The sequence below is a fragment of the Rutilus rutilus genome (assembly GCF_951802725.1).
Source record: "Rutilus rutilus genome assembly, chromosome: 7".
NCBI lineage: Eukaryota > Metazoa > Chordata > Actinopteri > Cypriniformes > Leuciscidae > Rutilus > Rutilus rutilus.
The window spans coordinates 4,508,226-4,530,620 of NC_140221.1; the positions used below are offsets into that span (position 1 = coordinate 4,508,226).

Here is a 22,395-nt window from a genome sequence, read left to right on the forward strand (position 1 = left end):
GGAAGGAAAGCCATGTTGAATTGTGGGATACAACAGCCAGGGCATTGTTCTCTTGTGATATACTTAACTTTTATGGCAAATGTCACTGGTCATCTGGATATTTTTCTCACACAGAAAATTGTCACAGTTCTGTGTACTTCACAAATGGTAGTGTGGTAATATGTCATTCCCATCATGCATCTTTACCGTAGCTTGAAAACTCCTTTGTTCTTCTTTGTCCTGTGCTTGTATAGGTAACCGTATAGTGATGGGGAAGAACCATGTGTTCAGGTTTAACCACCCTGAGCAGGCCCGCCTGGAGAGAGAGCGCAGTGCCACACAGGAACAGCAGGGGGAGCCAGTGGACTGGAGCTACGCACAGAAAGAACTGCTGGAGAAACAAGGCATTGACATAAAGCAGGAGATGGAGAAGAGGTAAATACACATTTAACAAATGTTCCTATATGGATGGATTGGGTTCAGGTCATAGCCTTGGAAAAATGTATGTGAAATGAATATTAAAATGCATGGCCAAGCTGGTTTTTGGAACGAGGTTGCTGGTTTGTTACTGGTCCAAGATGACCTTGTAAAACCTGTTTCCTTGCTAATGTTTTCTCTCTCTCAAACCCACCCTCTCTTAGACTGCAGGATCTGGAGAATCAGTACCGCAAAGAGAAGGAAGAGGCCGACCAGATTCTGGAACAGCAGAGACTAGTAAGAAAATACACTGTTTAACCCTCTGGGGACCAAGCTGTTTTTGGGGCCCTTGAGATGTTCTGACATGCTCTGACATTTGTGCTTTTTTCAGTTATTTATAAACATGTTAATGGCAAAGGTGTAAATTCACTCTATATAGCACAAACAGGCCTACCATAATATGCGAGCAACATGTATGTAGATGTTTGTATTTTTGAGAGAATAATGTTTATGCGTGGTTATTTAAAAAAATAAAAATGAAAGTTGCTGAAATAAGACCACAAAACTCATACAAAATATGTGCCCACAAGACTTTTGACTAATGGATGTTTTCTCTTCGAGTTCTAGCTTCAAAATTATGTGAAAATAGTCTTGCTTTATCGTTCACAAAAAAAAATACATTGATTTAAATGGTGTAAAACAGGTTTTGCTTGGAAAGCCAATATGCGAGGGGGGGGAGTAGTTTACACCTTAGATTACCCAGTCCCACCCACTCTGCATAATGACTCTGCATAATTAGCCATTCATTCAGGTGTGACACTGACTGAGCCACAATGCAAGGACAAAATAGCCTATATATTTAGAAGAAGACTTATATTGACCATTTAAGATTTTGCTTACATCTATCTTGTAAATATGTTTTGCTATTTTATTAAAAAGGTTACAATTACAACAATAATTACAATTTCAGCAATATTTTTGCAAAAAAAGTACTCTTTCTTTGTAAAAAAAAAAAAAAAAAGATTATAGGCCTACATTTTATCATATGTATTCATTAGTTTGAATTAGGGGTGTCGCAATATACCGGTATTGACGATAATCGTGATATTCAAAGCATGAAATATCGACATCGTGTTAATTTAGAGCAATACAATATACCGGTATTGGCGATATTGGCGTTTTCTAGACGCAGCGCTCGTCCGCGCCCGCGCAGCTAGAGTGAAACACTCTGTCCACACCCGAAAAAAGTAAGCTGAGCTCGCCAGTATTAACAACAGAGTTCTTCGGCTTCAAAGAAAACAGCACCTTAGAGGTGGTCGCACACCGGACGAGAAGCGCAGCGCCACGTCTTTAAAATTCGAACACATTCTGTATGAGTGTACACACACCGGACGAGAAGCACAGCGCGGTTCTATTCGGCGTCTGTCCGCGTCGCCCAGCAACGGCTCAGGACCTTGTTCAAAATCCTGCCGCGACACAGAGCGCAGAAAAAAGTGTTCAGATCACAGACTCAGCAACTATTGTATTTAATTGTACAGTATAATCATAACATAGTACAGACATTATCTCAATTCCATAATGTCCTTAAACATAATGATATTGCTGGCCATAAACTGAGAAAGTGCGTGTCCGGTGTGCAATACCTGGAGTTGTCATAGACGCGACGCGGCTATTATTTTACTAGTCATCATGGAATGGGAAACGTGACATTAACTGTTAACAGGGGGTTTCTGTGTTCATATATTTAATAAAGGGTGATTATTAAAATTAAGAACCCCGTTTTCTTTACTCATCTTATTTTTGTATTTGTATTTGCACTTGATTTTTTTATTCAAATCTTCTATCTGCATGACTTTATTGGCGCCAGTGCAACAACAGGTTTAAGAGCTTTTCAGTTCTTCAGGAAACCTTCAGACAGTGTTTGGCTTCAGTTTGAAACCAGATAAACTTCACATGCTTGTCTTCCTTCACAAAAATTTGCCATAGATTCTATAGATATCGCGATATATCGATATCGTGAATTCTTTTGGCCACAATAACCGTGGTGTGAAAAATCTAACATCGTGACAGCCCTAGTTTGAATATAGCCAACATTGGAACATCTTAGTCTATGACTTTATTTTTGACAAAATAGTATTTTATATATATGAGCAGAAAATTCATTCATATTTAGGCTAAACAGTCTTTACAAATATGTACCCTTCATTCATCTCACAGAAACGCGATTCATATTTAGGCTAAACAGTCTTTACAAATATGTACCCTTCATTCATCTCACAGAAACGCGATTCATATTATAGAAACGCGATTCATCTTTTTGTTTACATAGGCCTACACTAACGTTATAACGTTATTCCACATTAACACTTGAGAAAGGATAACTTAGCCTACCTCACTCCTCAGCGGGATCTGCTCCTCATATCAGCACGGAAAATTTTCTCCATAAGGTAGGCTATATTATGCCTCTTTGTTTACACTGATGTGGGCGTTTCACAGACTGAAATGGTTCTCAGAATTTGCGTTTGAATAGCACGCGCTCTCGGGGGCGTGGTCAAATTACTGTGAATCATCTCGTAATGAGCTCGACTGGAGTCGCTCTCTTTTTATACAGATTACAGAAGCTGATAATATTTGTTTTTTATATAAATTACTTCATTTAAAAGCTGCGATCTCAAGCTTTATGCCCGTGGGTCTGTTTCCCTGTTTGACTGAATTTTCGCGGAGTTATAGATCATTTTCGAACGCGTTTCAAATGGGAGTTTACTGACAGAGAGAAGGCAGAAATAGCATCATGTTAGTTTTTCTTTATTTGTCAAAAAGCAAAACACTTTATTTTTATTGTGAGTATACAGAAAAAAAATAGAAACTGAACAGGATCGATTGATGTATTACACGAAAATGAAAGATCAAAATTAACAGAGCATTTTGTGTTTATTTTTCATTGCTAAAAAAAAAAACGAGCAAAACGCGCGGGCGCGTTTTTGGTCCCCAGAGGGTTAAGATAAGAGAGACATCCAAAATGTGTAGTGATGGGGGTACTCCAGGACCAGGGTTGAGAACCAGAGTCTTGTGATTTGTAAGACTGGAAGAACTGAAAGAGAGGGCAACTCTCTGAGAAGAAAAAGGAAATTAACATTTGAACTCTCTCTTGTGCACCATTCGTCTGAGGTGTCAAGTCTCACTTCAGTATCATCCTAATCTACATCTCTTTCCCTCATCCCCCGTTCCTTCTCTCTCTCATGCTGAGATCACCAAAATTCACCCAAGAATCTATATGGTTTAATGTGAATAATTATTATACAGTATTACACGTTTGGTATCATTTGAAATGTCTCAGTGCGACTGGTACAAATGTCTCATTCGCCACAGAAGTAAAACAAAAGGCAATAAAGTTTTTAAGAGTTTAGAGATAACCCGCACACAGAGGAGGGTTTGTCTTCCAGGCAAATGGCATTCTGCTCCCAAAAGGTGTAAACTCTAAATGCAAATTCCCATTGTTAGCAAATGATACCATGTAAATCAACCTCTCTCCCCAGGAAGTCTGAGAAGGTGATTAATGCAAATTCCCACTGTGAACTCATGTTTACATTTGAAAATAGGTTTCTGCCTTGGTCTGAGTATTTAGGGAGATGCTGAAGGCTCGTGGCGATTTGTAACTCAAATTAGCCTGTGATGCTGAGAGTGGCCAAGACTCTCAGCATCATGTATTTTCTAATGCCAGGTTCGCATCTTCTCTCTTTATTCCAGAGCATTTGATGTTTTGTGTTTATTATCTTTGAACTGATTATGAAATTGGCATGATAGTACATTTACCTGACGTTATAAATTGTTACATTTGATTTTATTATGACTTGCTCTGAAATTGTTTTCCCAAGTAGATTAAACGGATTCGTATGTTACCGCAAGTTTTGCGTCAGATTAGTGACGACTAATATTCGGCACTAATTCAAGTGTACTTGGTTTTGCAAAGACAAAAAGTGAATTTCCGTTTAGGGCAGCAAATGCTGCTTGACCAAATCTGGGTGTGTCTTACCTCTGTTTTAATTTAATGTTACTTTAGATAAGTGTACGTGAGAAACCACGGCATGGCCAATCCAACGCTATTATAAGACAAGTAAAGTTGGTCAGCTTATATCTGTAGTAGTGGCCATACCTCTACTGAAGTAAACATTTAAGTTCAATTCAAGTGTATGCAAAAACTATGGGGTTTATACCAAAGTATCTTTGATGGTGTAAGCGTGAATGCGACCGATCTCAGGTATATAGCAATTACCTCTGTTCAGTGACCAAAGCTGGCGAGATTGTGATCGTGAGACCCTTCACCCGTATTATTGGAAAACCGCCATTGGACCGCAGATTTAGGCCCTGTTTACACCTCTACATATGTGCTGCTGTGCGCTTTTCTCTCAGTTACAAAATGAATACAACAACTGACATCAGTGAGAAAACTGCAGTTAAGAAAGCATCGGTTCAGAGCGATGTGGACTTTCTGCACTCCAGTCATGTCACGTTTATTTATATACCGCTTTATACAATACATAGCTTAAAAGCAAGCAGCTTTACAGTATTCAACTTTAAAAACAGTGACAGTGTCTCTTTAAATTAGAATTCATTCATTCATTTTCTACAATAAAGCGACTCTCCAGTGTGTTCGTGATTTACTCATGTCTGACCTCAACGAACTGAACAGAAGACATGAACCAGAGATGATTTCAACGTCAAAGTAGGCGGAGCCTCAGAGCCACACCCACCTATTACATCAGACCAATGGCAGTACTAAGGTGTTTACCAGCCGAAAATTTAGCTTTGACAAGTTGTTTTGAACTCCTGAAACAAACTCCAAAAGAGCCCAATCATTCTGGTTTAGAAAGATCGAGACAGACAGGGGTCAGTCTGGTACCCCATACCCTTGTTGTTATAACCATCATAACTTTTTCCTTAGTGTCAAATGCTTTCACAATACTGCAAAATACTTTTAATTCCAAAGTAATTTGAATTCCAGTTTTCAATGTGGACCAAGCTTTGCATCATATCATGAGTCCAGTCTCCTGTGTGCTTTGTGTGAGCAGCGCTATGTGTGTGTGGTGTGCAGAATGCCTGCCTAATGTATGCAGAGCGCTCCAATTTGGTCCGTTAAGCAGTCCCGTGACAGTTAGCACATTGCCATAAAAGCTACAGTAAATGCAGCTCACTGGGTTTTAGAAACAGGCTAATGTGTCTTTCTGTCTCTGTGTGCAGTATGCAGACTCAGACAGTGGTGATGACTCCGATAAGAGGTCCTGTGAGGAGAGCTGGAGGCTCATCTCTTCTCTCAGAGAGAAACTACCTGCTAACAAGGTCAGACACACACACACCAATGCATTGATACTGAGCTCATTTACTTGGTTTGTCTCTCTAACGTCTAACACATGCACAATCAACCTTGTTTTGAAATTGCTTAGGTTGTTGATTCATTTAAATATGCTGTTTTCCCCTAAAGTAGTTTATTCAGTCTATTGAAGCCTCTCCTCCATTGACTTTCATTAAAAAAAGCGACCTGTGGTCTCCTTCCCTGCGTACCACAGCGTTTCACTTTTCGGCTAACCTTGGAGGATTGCCTTAAAGCGGCTTTGGCATCTCATTCATTGTTCCTTTCACAACACTGTTGTGTGTGTTTTGTTCTCTCTGACTGTTTGTTCTCAGGAGTGTATACATGTATTTTTAATCCAAACTCTTGCATTATAACTTATTTATTTACATCATTGTTCAAAAAGCTTTTGTCACAAAGCTTTTATATGGCCTCAGAAGACTTATTGTGAAATTTTGCACACGTCACATGAACCACTTTTATGAGACAATTATGGTGCCTTTTTTAGTCGTTTTTCAGTCTTCATTCTCTCTCTTTGTATTGAAAAGAGCGGCCAGGATATTATTAAATTCTGCTTCTGTGTTCCATGCTAAAAAAGCTATATGGGTTTGGAACAACATAAGAGTGAGATTATGAAAATACATTTTTAGGTTAAAGGTTGTATCAGCGATTTCAGGTCCAAAAAAGGCCCAAACATAAATGATCACAATCTAATCTTTCCTAACGATCCGCTAGCTACCCGCCCCATTAGCAGGCAGTCAAAAAAACGCGTCTCCGACTTCGCGTGCAGCCGTGCACGAGCGCAAAACCTCACAACACCCACCCCCTGTCGGTGATTGGTTGGAACGCTATTTATTTTGGTTTTGAGTGTTTGGTGAAACCAATTGTTTTTGTGTGCAGATCTCAGAGCCTAGGCTGCCTACAGAGACGCGTTTTTTTGACGGCCTGCTTATGGGGCGGGCAGCTAGCGGATCGTTAGGAAAGATTAGATGAATGTGATCATTTATGTGTGGGTCTTTTTTGGGCCTGAAATCGCTGATACAACCTTTAACGTTTTCCATATCTTGCATGGTATGCTGCTCAATATGCAGTATTTTGTATTAAATATTTATTCGAATTTTTTCAAATATTATGTATTACACATCTTATTTAATTTTTGATTAGATGTCAAGAATTTGTGTGTGTGTGTGAATTTTTAATGAAGTGAAACCAGATTTGGTTTTTATTTTATCAAAGATCAACTTTAAAAACCTTTTTAAAAAGTTTTGGATTTTTTTTTCTGTACTTTTTTCTTTACTTTTTTTTCTTGCCATTTATATAGCAGTGTTTGGTGGCATTATGTTAAATAATAAACAATTATCAATTGCATCTTGCTGTCATATTTCTTAAATAATAATATTATTGAGTGTTTTTGAGACGCGGTCTTTAGAGATTGTTTGAGTTTTAAAAGCTCATCTCGAGACCCACTGCATTCTGAACAGTTCGTTTCTGACTCTGGCCAGGAAGTAAGTCTTCTGTTCTTGCTAAATGTTTGCAGATGCAGTCTATCGTGAAGAAGTGTGGTTTGCCCAGCAGTGGGAAGAGGAGGGAGCCGCTGCGTGTGTATCAGATCCCGCAGCGCCGACGCATACCTGCCTCCCAGGAGTCCAAGCTAAGACTCAGCCTGGAAGAGCTTCGCACACAGGCTGTTAAAGAGATCTGCTATGAGGTGCCTCATTGTGTTCCATACGTGGCTGAAAATAGCGCACATTTATCTAGGTTAATGTTAGAGGGAGTGGCCATGTAAAGTGACTAATGTTAGGCACATATTTCAAGTGATAAGCCATGTTTGAGGTCAGTGAATGATCAGCGAACGTTTGGACTTCCTTCCAGGCACATTTACCACATGGCCATAGTGTTAACGATCTGCCCATTCATTTAATTATCTGCGACTAACTGACTAATTAAAATTTGGTCAACTAAGCCTATTCTTGTCAACTAACGTCGAAAAAGTCACTCTGAAAAAAATTCCATTATTATTGTTCCTCGGTCCCGTTTTAGTGTGGACTTTTAAATTTTAAAAACTATAATTATCGTTCTAGTTATCGTCCTTTGTATGAATGGGTTTTTAGCCTCACACTTGACGCGAAGTGATAAGATTCCAGCGACAAATCATTTGTCTGTCCACACTAGACGCGACGCGACTGCGAGATGCGTCAAAATCAATCAAAACCCTCAGCCAATCAGAACAGCGTGTGGGCGGAGTCTCGCAGCACCAGAGAGTGATCTTGACGACACTCGCAAGAAAATGTATAAGTAGCTACATAATCAAATTCACAAATATTACACCATTTTAACATTATTAAAAATAAATAGGTTACTGAGTTACTAAAGCAATCTTTGTCAAAGAATACACTTGTTTGTTCACAGTTTGAACGTTCTTGTTTCCATTTGTTTAATTTCAAGATCTGAGGTGAATTATCCACTGTTGCTTTTACAGCTACAAAGCTGGACACTAAATGATATTCAAAGTCACATTACACGCTTTTAACATTAAATAAAGCACATAAACAGTACCTGAGATTATCACTGCCACACTTTGTGTTTGTTGTTCCAGCGCGACGTTGCAAAAAATAGAAACCGTTTCTAAAATAGAATCGTCGCGTGTCGCCGTCGCGGCCGGTTAGGACAAAAACTCTGATTAACATGGAAAAGAACCTTTTATCACGCGTTGCGTGTTGTTAGGACACGGTGTCAGACTCTCTGATGCATATTGCACACAGAAATGACAAAAGCTTCCTCAAAACTGCATGCACCAATCTGATTGGCTTGTCACCGAGCATATGTGTATTAATGTCTTGCAGACACTTGCATAAGCAGGAGTTTACATTAACAGGAGCATCTCTTTTTATTCCTCCTCTTAAGGTGGCGCTTGGAGACTTTCGGCACACACGGCAAGAGATCGAGGCCTTGGCCATTGTCAGGATGAAGGAGCTTTGTCGGACATACGGCCAAAAAGACCCTCAGGAGAGAGAGACTTGGAAAAGTGTGGCGAAGGACGTATGTGAGACTGTGGGCATCGGAGAAGAGGAGGGAGACCGGGAGGAAAGAACAGCAGGAGGAGGAGGAGGGAACGAGGGAGGAAAGACCGATATGGGAGATCTCAAGGCTCATATTGACAAGTTGACTGATATACTGCAGGAAGTGAAGATACAGAATAATATGAAGGATGAGGAGATACGATCGCTAAGGGATCGCATGGTGAAGATGGAGAAGATATTCCCTGTCGAAGTTCAGGTAACGCTTGTAGATCTAGAATCAGCCACAAAATGTACTTACACTTCTTCTCCCCAGTCCATTTACTAACCGTATGATGCAAACGAAACTGAAAATCTGATAGACTCGCCTTACGCATCCTCCAGGAGTCGGTGCACCAGCCTGCCTGAAAGATGTGTGCTAACGTTGTGCTTAAAATGGATGCGATTATTAATTGTATTAAATTATTGATGTGTTAATATGGCATTATTTTCGATAAACCTGTCCCGAAACGACACTTCAAAACAAAGATGTTTGATTTCATCTTGTGTGACCATCCTATTATTAGCATTGATTTAAATTAAGCTTTGAAGAAGGATATATACAAATCATGTACTTGTATTAAAGGCGTAATATCAACCGAGATATTGTCAAGGCCAATAAATCAGCCAATATTTAATTATTTAATTTTATTTAATTTTTTTAATGCTTTGCATTGGCCGATAAGTGTTCTGTTTGACTGATAAGTGTTGGAAGCGGGACTTTTATTTTGATTTAATCCCTTCTTTCATTGACATTACCATCAGATCGCGGAGCAGGTCTCGATTTTGAAATAGTGAGAAACAATATGGTTTTTATAATGTAATTGAGTAAAAGTAAGATATTATGCTTTGGAATGTAATGAAGTAAAGTATTATTTCCTAATACATAAAGTAGAGATGCACTGAAGTACAGTAACAAGGTAAAAATACTAAACACAAATCACTTTGTGTACCTTTAAATCCAATGTTTTGTATTTCAGGGAGACGATGAGGACATTAAATTGGGTGGGGCCAGAGATGATGAACCGGCACCACAAGTCCACCGACGCGATGAGGATTCTGGGTACCGGCGGGGTCGCCATCGCTGGCAGTACCCGGAGAAGTACCACGACCCTAAACGCCGCAGAGGAACCAACAATCAGCCAAACAGTGCCGTCTACACCGCTCCCTCGGGACACTCTCAGAACAACCCGTTTAGTACAGCATCATCTCGATTCTCAAATCCATCTTTCAATCCTCAAACCCCTCGCAGCCCCAACGGTCCTTTCATGCCAGGCACCGGGCGCTTTTTGCCGCCTCAAGAGAGGAAGCTACAGTTCCCGTTTAAGAATAATCCCCAGCACAGAGGCTTCTTCTGGGGCCCATCTGCAAACCAAGAAGGTGGACTGGAGCCATCTGCTCAGTCCTCCGATACTGATTTGGTTCATACCTTCCAGTCTTCTCCCTCGCCAAACAAGGGCCAATGGCCACACAATCATCATCAACAACAACGGCGCAATCAGGGTAACTGGGGTAACCGGCAACGACCACGAAACAGGGGGCGCAATCCCTTCGATGGATATTTAACCAACGAGCAGGCCGAGCGTAAAGACGGCGGGTCAGTCCAAGGGCAGCACAAGCAAGGTAGAGCGCGCTACACCTGGTACAATCCCAATTTTGCTTCAGACCAGTCTGTTGGAGATGGATTCCAGCACTATAACTACAACCAAACCAGACAAGGTCTTTACAAACACCCCAACTCGCAGTACAACCACTACCAGCACCCTCATCCGCAGGACAACCCTCCAGAGATGACCCAGTTTAGGTCTGAAGCCAATCCCAATCCACCTTCAATCCCAGATTACAACAGCACCCCCATGGAGACCTGATTTCATCCGATCTTGTGCGTAGTTCTCGGAAAGGACTCTTAGAAACCTCGGGACCCTCAGATACAGTGTTGTGGTTTGTTGTGGAAGGGTTTTAGATGCTGAAATAGGAAGGGAGAAACTCCCTAGTGCAATAACAATGCTGTACGAAAGAAGACGAAACATTTTATGCACCTGAATTTTTATGTACATATTGCAGTTTCATACCTGCACCGACAATACCTGATTTTATGTGTGCACATATCTATATGTTATTCAGATGTGTATATATATATATATATCTATAAGTAGGTTATAAATTGAAAGCAGATGTATTTGCAAGAGAATTGAGCTTCTTATGTCGCACAGTGCACTGCAACATTGACATTGTGTTATGGTTATATGAAGCTATTTGGAGAGTTCTGTTGGATATCTGATGATTTTACATTGTGCCTTCTGAAAAGCCAAAGAATTTGGTGATTTATTAGCCCTCAGACTCTGCTTTGGATGCTGCCTTTTTTTATAGTTGCTGTTTTTCCTCCTTTTTTTAAATCTTGCCATTCATTTATATCCTTCTATTCTTGCATCTCGAGAGGCACGTGTTTCAGAAATTGTCTTCTGTTGGTAGGGGATAAAAAGACATGGGATACATAATCCTAAAACTGTTAAGTGCTAACAATTAGGGTGGCTAATTCTTTTCTTTTTCTTGTTACCTTGCCCTAATCGGGCACATCATGATAAAGAGACAATGATTCGATCTCTTCTCTGTTCAGGTGCAATCACACTAACGACGCTTTGCTGCAGCGAAGTGACAAAGTAATTCATTTTCAATGAGAGTTGGCAGCAAACAACTTACGCGGAGTTCAAATCCCGCAGCTGTATACTAAAAAACATGATCTGATATGCTATTATATTTATCAATTCATGCATCATGTAACGTACAGGGAAAAACATATTTGGTGTTTGATTCTTATTTTTGGCCAGAATAAGCTACAGTGGACCGGACTTTATGCCAATAGTCAAAAGTCTGACTCTGTGACACTAGCCAAATACTGCATCTTTTCAATGGACTGTACTGTTGTTCAATAACGTGCTGATGAAATATCTTTCCAAAAGACTTTCAGTAGACAACAGTATTTCGGTCACGCTTTAGTTTAGGGTCCAGTTCTCACTATTAACTACGACTTTTGCCTTAATAAACTCCTACTTACTGCTTATTAACAGTTTGTAAGGTGGTTATTCAGTTTAGGCATTGGGTAGGATTAAGGGATGTAGAATATGGTCATGCAGAATAAGGCATTAATATGTGCTTTATAAGTACTAATAAACAGCCAATATCCTGTATAATGCATGCTAATAAGCAACTAGTTGATAGTGAGAATTGGAAGCTAAACTAACGTGTTACCGATTTTTAGTTTTTTAAAGTGACGTGATGTAGGACAGTACATGTAAAGCCTAACTCTATCCCTGAACCTTGTTTTCATCCATGTTTAATTCAATATGGTGTCTACCCTGACTAAGGTCTTATCAGACAGTTGATTAAAAAAATAAATCATGGGCAACAACCACTGAATTCTTGCTGTATTCTTGTCGCACTTGATTAGGACATGCTGTTATTCCTATTTTGACCATTTGTAAGTTCTCAACTGAAAATGATCTACAACTGACAAAAATAATAAATTGCTTTAATTGTTCCAGTTTATGTATTTGTTTAATAAAAGCACACATTTTTTGTGTATAGTTTCCAAAATACAATAGGCCTACAGACAAATGTGTTAGTAGTTGATATTTGCTGCATTCTTTCCTCTGAATAAAATAAATGCACAACAAAAATAAGTGGTGAGAACAGCAGTTAAAGGTGCAATAGGTGGTCTAGGAAATGCTAACTTTAGCCTGCTAGCATTGAAAGCATGAGATCCCACTCTCAAAGCCACTGTTCCCTCAAAACACATGAATACACACAGACCGGAGACCACGTTATTGGATTACATCATGTGTCATTCACCGTGAGAAAACATTACTGTACTCCTACAGTGAGTAACAATACTCCAATAAATAACAAAGGTAAACAAGGTGCGTGAGTGAACAGGCTGCAGTGGCATGCAAACACGTCGACTGAAAGGAAACACGTTATTATTTTTTTATTCGGACCGAATGCAATGATTGAACGAACATTTTATGATCATACGCCTTCCACACACGATATAAATACATTCAGACCGCTTAACATAGTGATTGCTATCAGGATATGAGGAGACTTTCAACCAGCATAACAAAAATGTTTCTGTGGAGAATCACTTATTGCACCTTTAAGAGAGCATCTGATCATAGTGATGTCGATGTTTACACGATCTGTGCAAAGCAGCACTCCAGTCAAGTCATGTCACGTTTATTTATATAGCACTTTATACAATAGATCGCTTTAATGGAGAAGTAGGCCTATAAGCTACTATTTTTTTTTTTTTTTTTTTTTTTTTATGTTAAATGCATTTTCTTAACCCAGTTTATTGTTCATTGACTAGTATTACTATGCCATTCATGGGTTTATCTCCCCAAAAGTGTAATCATTGTGCCTCCTATAGGCGCCATCAAAACTTTGAGAAGTGTGTGCTAGCAGGCGATGCGTTTATTTCCATTCAATGGAATGGAAACTGATACAACAAGATTCCTTATCCAACATTAATATCTTTTGGTTGAAATGGGTGGTAGTTTAGAATTTGCTGTTAACCAGAGCATCATCATGCAACTGAGAAACTGAGAACTGGACTGCACATATAGACATAATAGTCATAGTCATTTTTTTTTTTTTTTTTTTTTTTTTGGATGTAATGGTGGATAAGTTTTACAGAAAAACATGGTGAATATACACGTGTTATGGATTAAAGCAAGGATTCAGGAAAACCAATTCTTAGTATCATTTACTACGAATTTTGATACCATCATGCAATTATTATTATTATTATTATTATTATTATTATTTAGCGAAGTTGCTTATTATAGCGCCACCTTGTGGCCGATTTCCATAACATTTGGTGTGCGTATTCATTTTCACACGATGTATGAATGTGTATATTTTAAAATGGGCCATTCAGATGGTCTAACGTTATTAGACACTGGAATTAGCCTACAGGTGAGCTAAGAATCAATTTTTACCATAATGATGTTTAAAGAGTAGACAAAGCACGATGCAATTTTAAATGATAAACCTTACTGTTTTGAGCCGACTGTCTGTGAGAAGAGATACAAAAAGCGCAGAAGGACAGTCTAGTTTTCAAGAAAGCTGGAGCTGTCAAAAGTTTTGCTGACAAATAAACAGTAATTTCTCGGTTCAGGAAAAAGAGTAAAGGTTCATTTACATATAGCTACTGTAACATAAGATGGCTGCCAATCTGAACACACATCCAGAGGACTCGCACTCTATAGAGACAAAGCTCAAGAAACTATTCATTAATAAAGCAATGAGCCACCATGACCTTCATTTTAGAATTAATTATACATTATGCATTATTCACGTTAATTATGAACATGTATAGTAGTTCTTAGTAGTCCTCTGGGAGGTATACAAAATAAATAGTATGCCTATGCCTAGTAGTTAGCTAATAGTGCACTACGTCATTCAAATGAGCGCTGTTACTAATCCGTTCATCTGAGTTTCTTGTTAGTTATTAGTGATTACTTTAATGTTAATATTGCGTTACATTTGTTCCTGTGTAGTTATTCATTAATGATGGAAGAGTATTCTAAAGTGTATAATGCATATTAATGCTCGAATACATAATTATAACCAATCTTGCCTACACAGTAAAAAGTGATAAGTTGACTTAACTTAAAAAAAGTGAGGAAACCTTTTGCCTCAAAATGTAATTGAAAAAAATAAGTTATGTGGAATTGTCAAGTTCACATAACTTAATTTTTTCAATTATGCATGGTTTACTTAATTTTAAGGCCACAGGTTTCCTCACTTTTTTAAGTTGAATCAACAGATCTCTTTTTACAGTGTACCCTCTTTCTCTACTGTAAAAGGCACAACATTCTGCACAATAATCTGTAGGCCTAATTTATTTATTTAAGTGATTTTTGAGCGTCTAAAGCTGTTAGCGTGAGTGTGTCTGTGTGTGTACTGTATATGTACTGTACTGTATATTATGCACATTCAGCACATTATGTGACTGGTGCAATGATCATAACAACAGACTCTCAGTGGGACATGAGGCACACATTTATCAGCCCACTCTCTGCTTTCTGCATGGCTATTTTCAACCCTTTGTGAAAGAACTGGGTCATCTGTGTCATCTGGGGCTGATCACATTCAAGCTAAATATTCACTGATATATATATATTTATCTGCTACTCAGCGCACAAAATACACAATGTTTATCATTGTTTAATGAGGGATGTGAAATTATTAATTTTTTTTGTTGTTGTTGTTCGCTACGATCCTGATGACGCCTGATGTGTTGCCTCCTCTAGTATCTCTGGCTGCTTGTTGATTTTTATTACAGTTGTGCTGGAGTTGAGCATATATGTATTTTATAAATAGATTAATATATGTACACATGCAGGATTTTTGGATCCGTCATGAAACAATAATAAAGACCATGTAGTTTCCGCACAGGGTTTGTAAACTTTTGAGCAAAGATGTCTGTGAATGGGTCATTGACGAATAAGGTTTTTAAAAGTGTAAAAAAATTGAATGGAGATATAACTATATTTGAAACCATTTTTTAGTTTAGTTAGGTGTTAACAATACGATTTTGTGGTTTGTACAATCAATTAACACTGTTTTTTGTCATTTTTTACAAGATGGAAAAAATTCGGTTTAACCACTGATTTGAAAGTTAAAAACTGATTTGACATTGATGTTGAGATAGTATATAGTGTGTACCACAGAAGAAATATTAAATAAAATTATCACTGATCTCATAAATGTAATCATTTATTGGACTACTCTAAACATATTCAAGTAAAACATTGCACAGGGAAAGGAGAAAAGGGGAAATGTAAAAAAAAAAGAGCCTTATCTGCTTTATATTTGTATTATTGTAGTTCCTTTAGTTATTAAAAACAATATTATTCCATTTAAATATTTACTATATCGGTTTTACCGAATGACCTTTTGACACTTCAAAATCTTTAAAATACCTTTATATGTAGTAAAATATAATTAAAACCTTTTGGATTCAGTAAAAGAGATCAAGTTGTACTACCTTACATACTTTGGATGTTATATATTTGTTTTTATTATTATTATTATTAAGGCCTTTGGACAAAAAAAATGACCCGTCACGTCATTGACCCGAATACTGTTGAATTCTGTCTAATCTGTCTAAGAGGTGCAAGTATGCAGTTGTGTATTTGTTAACCAAAAGATAAAATCAGTGTATGATACTTTGATAAGTATCAGATAAAATCAATGTATGTTTTTTTTTTTTTTTATCACAGCTGCTTCATACAGTCGGACATTTTTTTTTTTTTTTTTTTCATAAATCAAATTTTTATGGAAGCTTGTTTCCGCCACAGAATAAAAAATAAAAAAGGTAATTAATTGCGACTTTGTATCTCACAATTTTGCAATTGTGTGATATAAACGTGCAATTCTAAGAAAACAGTCAAAATTCAGAGAAATGAAAATGTAAATGGTTTTATTCTGTGGAAGAGACAAACTTCCATCATTTATTTTTTGATTGGGATTGGCACTAAAAGTCTTCCCTTATTTCTGGATTATGGGATGATATTAATCTATAACATGTTCTGGGCGGTTTTTGCAAGATTCACTTAAAATGTTGGATTTCTTCAAATGACCTTTTACATGTGAATCTAAAACGACAATGAGCTTTTATTATATGTGTGTGTGTGTGTGTGTGTGTGTGTGTGTGTGTGTGTGTGTGTGTGTGTGATGCTGTGATTGTCATGACATAAATGACACTTATGACAACAGTTTTCTCCACACATTTTAAAGGCAAGCAAGATACATTCAGTACAGGGCATGTTTCTTGTTTGTTTGTTGTTGTTTTTTGTTCTTTTTCATTTTTTCTTGTTGCATGACAAATTTAACATATTCAGGCAAAATTACCATATGAGGGAGTGCACTAAATGTATATATACATTAGTTCAGGTTAACTAACGATAGGTCAGTCTTGCTAATGATTATGCATGTTGATTTAAAAAAGATCAATCATTTCGATGCCTTTCCATCTTGCCAAAAAATGTTTCAGGAACCAACTCAGGTGCAGTTCTCACAGAAGTCATTGAGCACTATAAATACAAAGAGACATTAGAAACAACCAAAGCCGAATACAGAAGTGAACTTGGATTAGCACTAACCCCATTCAGAAGTGACCCAGAACCAGCTTGAGCATTCGCCCTTTACCTTTAAATATGCTGAGGAAAACTGATCTCAGATCTGTCATGCTCTGCATTCTCTGTTTCACAGAGTAAAGCTGCGTTCACAATTCCAGCGAAACAATCCCATTCATTTCCACTTCCAGTCCAGTGATGCGACAAAGTTGAGATCTGGTTTGAAACACTTTTGTTAGGCCACACCCCTGAAACGAGTTAGCGATTTAGCACTTCCGGGTTCCATTGTCCTGAAGTACATGTTTTTTTTTTCTTTTGGTTAAATGGCTGAAATAAGGTCAGCGTTGAACACAAGTTTAAGACACTTTCATGTTATATTCTACGACGTAAAATACATCAATATTACCCCACTCGTGATTTTTTTAAGCTGTTACTTAGAATAGAATAGAATAGAATGAGGCATTTATATAGCGCTTTCATATGAAATATGATTTCATACTTGTCTTGAAAAAGACGGTTGATAACAAGTGTCTAAATGTGACTCCAGAGGTTGTGGAGGAGATTAAACGTCATCACACCGAACATGTAAAACTCAGTCCGCTTTTACAGCAACGTTAAGTTTATAACCGTGCTCTTATAAACTATTCTAACTGAAACGTTCTGGGAAAATGTTTTAAAAGGTTAATGGTGGTGACGCTGAAGTCATGTGACCGTAGTGTAGTTCGTTAAAGCCTAGCTTTATCTCTTTACTTCTGGCGATTGAATTTAGGCTTCAAAATTCATAAAAGTTGTGTTCCTCTGTGAAAATTATCTTGATGGACAAAACGTGCAAGTGCCATAAACTTTTGTTGATCACAGAGCTTTTTTTTCTCCTGATAGTCCAACAGCATATGGGAAAAATCCTATTGAGTTTTTAGTGAGGGAACCAGTGTGATGCTAACTTTCAGGTTGGCTTCACATTTTCGTCATTCCTGTAAGCACTCTATATGTTTAACTTTATGCAAATGAAGAGCGACTTTTGGGAGTGACAACCAATAGGAGTGAAGTCAGTGAATGCCTAATAAAGTCTGCGATTTCAGCAATCCTATACGATCATTACAAATCACACTGTACATGTCCGACATGTATGTAGACTGTACGATGATGATGCCTATTGAATCGTAGGCGACGCAAGTTAGTATAGAAGAATAAAACGTTAACAGCATGAGCTAGTGGTGAACAAACAGAGCAAGTCAAGATGAACTGCACTTTGGCATCAAAGGAGGAACCGAAAGAATATCAATCTTTCGTCTGGGACAGCCCAAAATCATACAGTGAGTACTGGACATAAGGCCATGTTCAGACTGCAAGCAAAAATTCAATTTTTAGCATATCCAGATTATATCCAGAAGGGTTTTTGAAAGTCTGGACAGAAAGAAAAATCTGATTAAAAGCACATATGGAAGTGGATCTGAAATGCGATTCCAATCAGATTTTTGCAGATGCGTCTCAGTCGGGACACACTGGCTGCTCAAATCGGATTTCAAACTCTCTTTTGCGTCACTATGTCTGGACACACAAATCTTATTTGATCACTTACTAGTGCGGACTGTCTGCCTGATCTGATATGAGAAGAAATCTGATTTGCCTGCAGTCTGAATATAGCCGCTGGCAGTGTGAACGCAGCGTAAAGCTGAGCTGAATAAGTAGCAGAAAGCACATTAATAAAATTTCAAACAACAGAAAAATAAAAAAACAAGATCGTAAGTGTAACAAATACAGAATCTTGCAAGCTTGGGTCTGGTTTCTCAAATGCAACGCATGTTACTCATATTAAAAGATTGCAAAAGTGATCTCAGTTCGATATAAAGGGTCTGTGCCTGTTTTTTGTGCTGAATTAAATGTTTTTGTCTTTTTGTTTTGACTGGGTATTACGGAAGCTTGTTTCTGCCACGGAATAAAAAAACTCGACTTTTAACTCACAATTCTGACTTTCTCAGAATTCTCAAGCCAGAACTGTGAGTTATAAGCTCGCAATTGCAAGGGAAAAGACTGACCTGTGTAAAAAAGTTGCAGTCAACTTTTGAAAATGCGAATTCGTATCTCACAATTCAGACTTTTTTTCTCGCAATTCCCAGTTTATCTCTCGCACTTCGGAGAAAATTGCAAGTTATAAACTCTAAAGTGCGAAAAAAGGTCAAAAATGTGAGATTTAAACGTACAATTGCGATATATAAAGTCACAATTGCGAATACATTTTTTATTTTTTATTCTGTAGCAGAAACGAGCTTCCATGGGGTTCGGCAGCATGCTGTCAACTACAACAGAAAATAGTCTGAGCTTATGATTTAGTTTGCATTTTTACAGTACTGCACTCGCAATAGTGGAAGTGTATGAGGCAAGGCATTGTACTATGGTAAATGTTAAAATACATACCATTTTGAAAGTGTAACGGCAAGACTAGACAAGACTGATGCGAGAAAATCACTTCTCTGTGCAAAGTATCTGATTTTTCAGCTGCGCTTCACATTTTAGCTTTAAGCCGTGTGGTGCGTTTGCCCCCAGATGTCATTTCAAATGCATTACTGTAAAGAACATTTTTATTATTACAAGCTGAGATCAGTCCAAATGATTTTCTGTGGTAACTGACAGCATGCCATGCGATGAGTTTTGGGTTATGGAATCATATTGGTTCTGAGGCACTGCACATTGTGATATTCAGTAATGACTGATAGGAAATTAACAATAGATATTTAATCTAGCAAATCTGCGTCTTTCTCTCACATGAATGACACAAACAGGTTAAAAGTGAAGCGCTTCGCTTTTTCATTGTCACTGACGCAGCTTGTATTTGTCAAACACACAAAGCAATACTAGCACAGTTCTCTGGTCATGTTAACCTATGACCCTTCATGACTATTTTGTGAACTACGACCTTTTAATTATGACTCTGTCCACTTAGTGCAAAGGATGCTGACCGCTCAAGCCCCACACATATAATGCCTTGCAAAAGTATTCAGACCAGGAACCAAGTTTTAAATTATGATGAATTACAAATCCTGCATATAAAGGTGAAGTGTGTATCTTCTGCACCACCAAACAGAAAAACAGATTTGCAAAAATAACAGTCCCTGCTATATCCAGCCCAGTCATACTTCCCAAACACGTATGAGTGAAATGGAACAAGAAAAGAAAAAAGTAGGGCGGGACTTGATTTTGTTGTGGGAATTGATTTGATGTTTGGATGGCTGTGGTTTGCTATTGGTGGATCTCATGTGAGTGACAGGTTGCCCCGCCCTCGAGCCAGTAAACACTAGAGAATGTTACTACTTTCTTTTAATCAGGACTATTAAAAGTGTTCACACTCAAATGATGTTTGCTAGAACAAAATTCAAACTAGAGTAGGCAAACGCTGTTGCTATACTGTTGCTACAACCCATTCCCATTACCCTGGTAATCCAGAGTTCTCGCGAGAGCACAAGTTGAATTTGCTCAGCGAGTTTACTCTGGCGTCGAGTAATGATGCTCATTAAATATGCCCCTCGATCTGAGCTGCACCAATCACATCGGGTTATCTGATATAGGCGGGCCAGAGGCGAGCTCAACAGATGACGACAGCGCTGTGACGTCGAAGTCATTAGTAAACATTGCAAGATGGCTATGGAGGAACACCAGTTGTTTGAAACGGCTACAATGAACGAGTTAGACTTAGTTAGGAGCAGAAGACAGCGCTTGAATCGTTCCTTTGCAAGAAGGGCTTTTCTGCTGTTTTGCCGACCGGATACGGTAAGAGTCTAATCTACCAGTTAGCTCCGCTGGTAGCTAAGCGTATGGGGCTTGTTGTGATTGGTCGTAATGTTATCCAATTGCGTGCAGTGAGATTTTCAAATGCATGCTTGGTGCCGCCCCTCGAGCTGGCCGATTTTCATTAGTCGATGCCAGACCATTAATCTTTCAGATTTAGGTCTGGATTTCCAGGCTACATTCCCATGGCAGTTCATAACGTTTTTTGCGTTTTGGCAAATTTGTGGCAAATTCTTATGAATTCATTCATGTGATGGTTAGGTTTAGGGGTGGGGTGGGGTGGGGTTAGGGATCATGCTTATGTTTTTTTCAAAAAAACAAAAACATAGCAATGGCAATAGTAATAGTAATACTGACTAAAAGACTACAAAAGTGAATTGGTGAAGGTCTGAATATGTTTGCAAGGTACCGTATACACACTCACACGCCCCTCCCCTAACTGCACGGATTCTCTTAAAGGGACAGGTGCACCGTTGTAAACACAAGGAGAGATGGAAAGGAGGGAAATGGAGGAAGACTTGTGATGTGTCCAAACAGCTGTTTGCAGTTGCTGCATGTTGTTCCCGTCACACGCCAGAGTCTTTGCCGCGCTCTCCTGCACCGCGAGGATGAAATGTGACAGGCAGCGAACGCCCCATCGAACGGGGACGGGCGCCTCAGAAACTGCTCCGCTTGCATCAAGTCCATGTTTCCGAGTCACTCAGGTGCAACACCAGCAACCGAGAGTTGGATCGAAAGAGTCATGCACACACACAAACACTCGCTCATACTTTCTTGAACACACATCCGCACATCCAGGCCCACGCGGAATCTGCGCAGAGTTTGGCAGGATTCATAAAACTGCTACACATCGTTCGCCCCGCACATCTTGGTTTAATAAATATTTGATAATGCTTCCAGCTGCCAATAATAATACAGCACTCTCAGCTTCCTTTAACTCATTTGATCATGTTTGATCGATTGCACAGAATTCCGTAGTGGAAACTGGAATTCCGTAGTGGAAACAGTGGAATTCCGTAGTGGAAACTGGAATTCCGTAGTGGAAACAGTGGAATTCCGTAGTGGAAACAGTGGAATTCCGTAGTGGAAACTGGAATTCTACAGTGGAAACAGTGGAATTCCGTAGTGGAAACTGCAAGAAAGTACAGATTCCGTCTGGGCCTGCTGATAAAGAAGATTTGCGACACTCTCATTCGCCTCCTTCAATCTGCAGTCCTTCCTCCTGGAAGACTGAAACTTCAGTCTCTCCGAATAAAGAAATGAAAAAGTTGTTCGTGTTGTTCGTGGCATTTCTGCAATGACAGCCGTGTCCATGTTTAATTGGTAGGTTATGTTGGGATATTTGAGTAGGGTTACAGAGAACGGTGTGGTCTCGGTGTGGGCTGGAAGCATGTTGCAGAAGGCATGCAGGTGTTGTAATATACGGGAGAGCAGAGAAGCAATGGTACGCCGTGTTCCGTCTTTTCCCCCTTGCTTTCTTTGTCTTTTCAGGCTGCACATGTTCATGTCATCTCTAGATCCCTCACGCACGTGACTCTTTCTTGGAGTGAGGCTTGTTGCCCAGGAGAGCATCCATCTCGCTCACCGTCTGAGGCGTCATTTGAGACAGCACCTGAAGAGAATATGAAGATAATGTTGTTAGGAAGGCTGAGTCTCACTGACCAAAAGCATC

At 38.8% G+C, this 22,395-nt stretch overlaps 2 protein-coding genes across 4 annotated transcripts in view; one reads left to right on the top strand and one right to left on the bottom strand.

The window, feature by feature from the left end:
- kif1ca (kinesin family member 1C, a) overlaps positions 1-12,337 on the top strand; it is a 57,080-nt gene extending 44,743 nt beyond the window's left edge. Inside the window, exons 19-24 of the mRNA XM_084413725.1 lie at positions 234-414; positions 621-693; positions 5,635-5,733; positions 7,281-7,451; positions 8,648-9,019; positions 9,780-12,337. Of these exons, the coding sequence (XP_084269851.1) occupies positions 234-414; positions 621-693; positions 5,635-5,733; positions 7,281-7,451; positions 8,648-9,019; positions 9,780-10,667 (1,784 nt within the window). The 3' untranslated portion in view covers positions 10,668-12,337. The remainder of the gene's footprint in view (positions 1-233; positions 415-620; positions 694-5,634; positions 5,734-7,280; positions 7,452-8,647; positions 9,020-9,779) is intronic.
- Positions 12,338-16,555: 4,218 nt separating this feature from the next.
- The window catches only part of LOC311293433 (voltage-gated potassium channel subunit beta-3), a 53,582-nt gene continuing 47,742 nt past the window's right edge, over positions 16,556-22,395 (bottom strand). For 2 of the 3 annotated variants that reach the window (XM_084413726.1, XM_084413727.1), the window contains one exon: positions 16,556-22,335. In XM_084413726.1, the coding sequence (XP_084269852.1) occupies positions 22,246-22,335 (90 nt within the window). In that variant the 3' untranslated portion in view covers positions 16,556-22,245. The remainder of the gene's footprint in view (positions 22,336-22,395) is intronic. The other variant, XR_014627931.1, reaches the window with a different exon arrangement.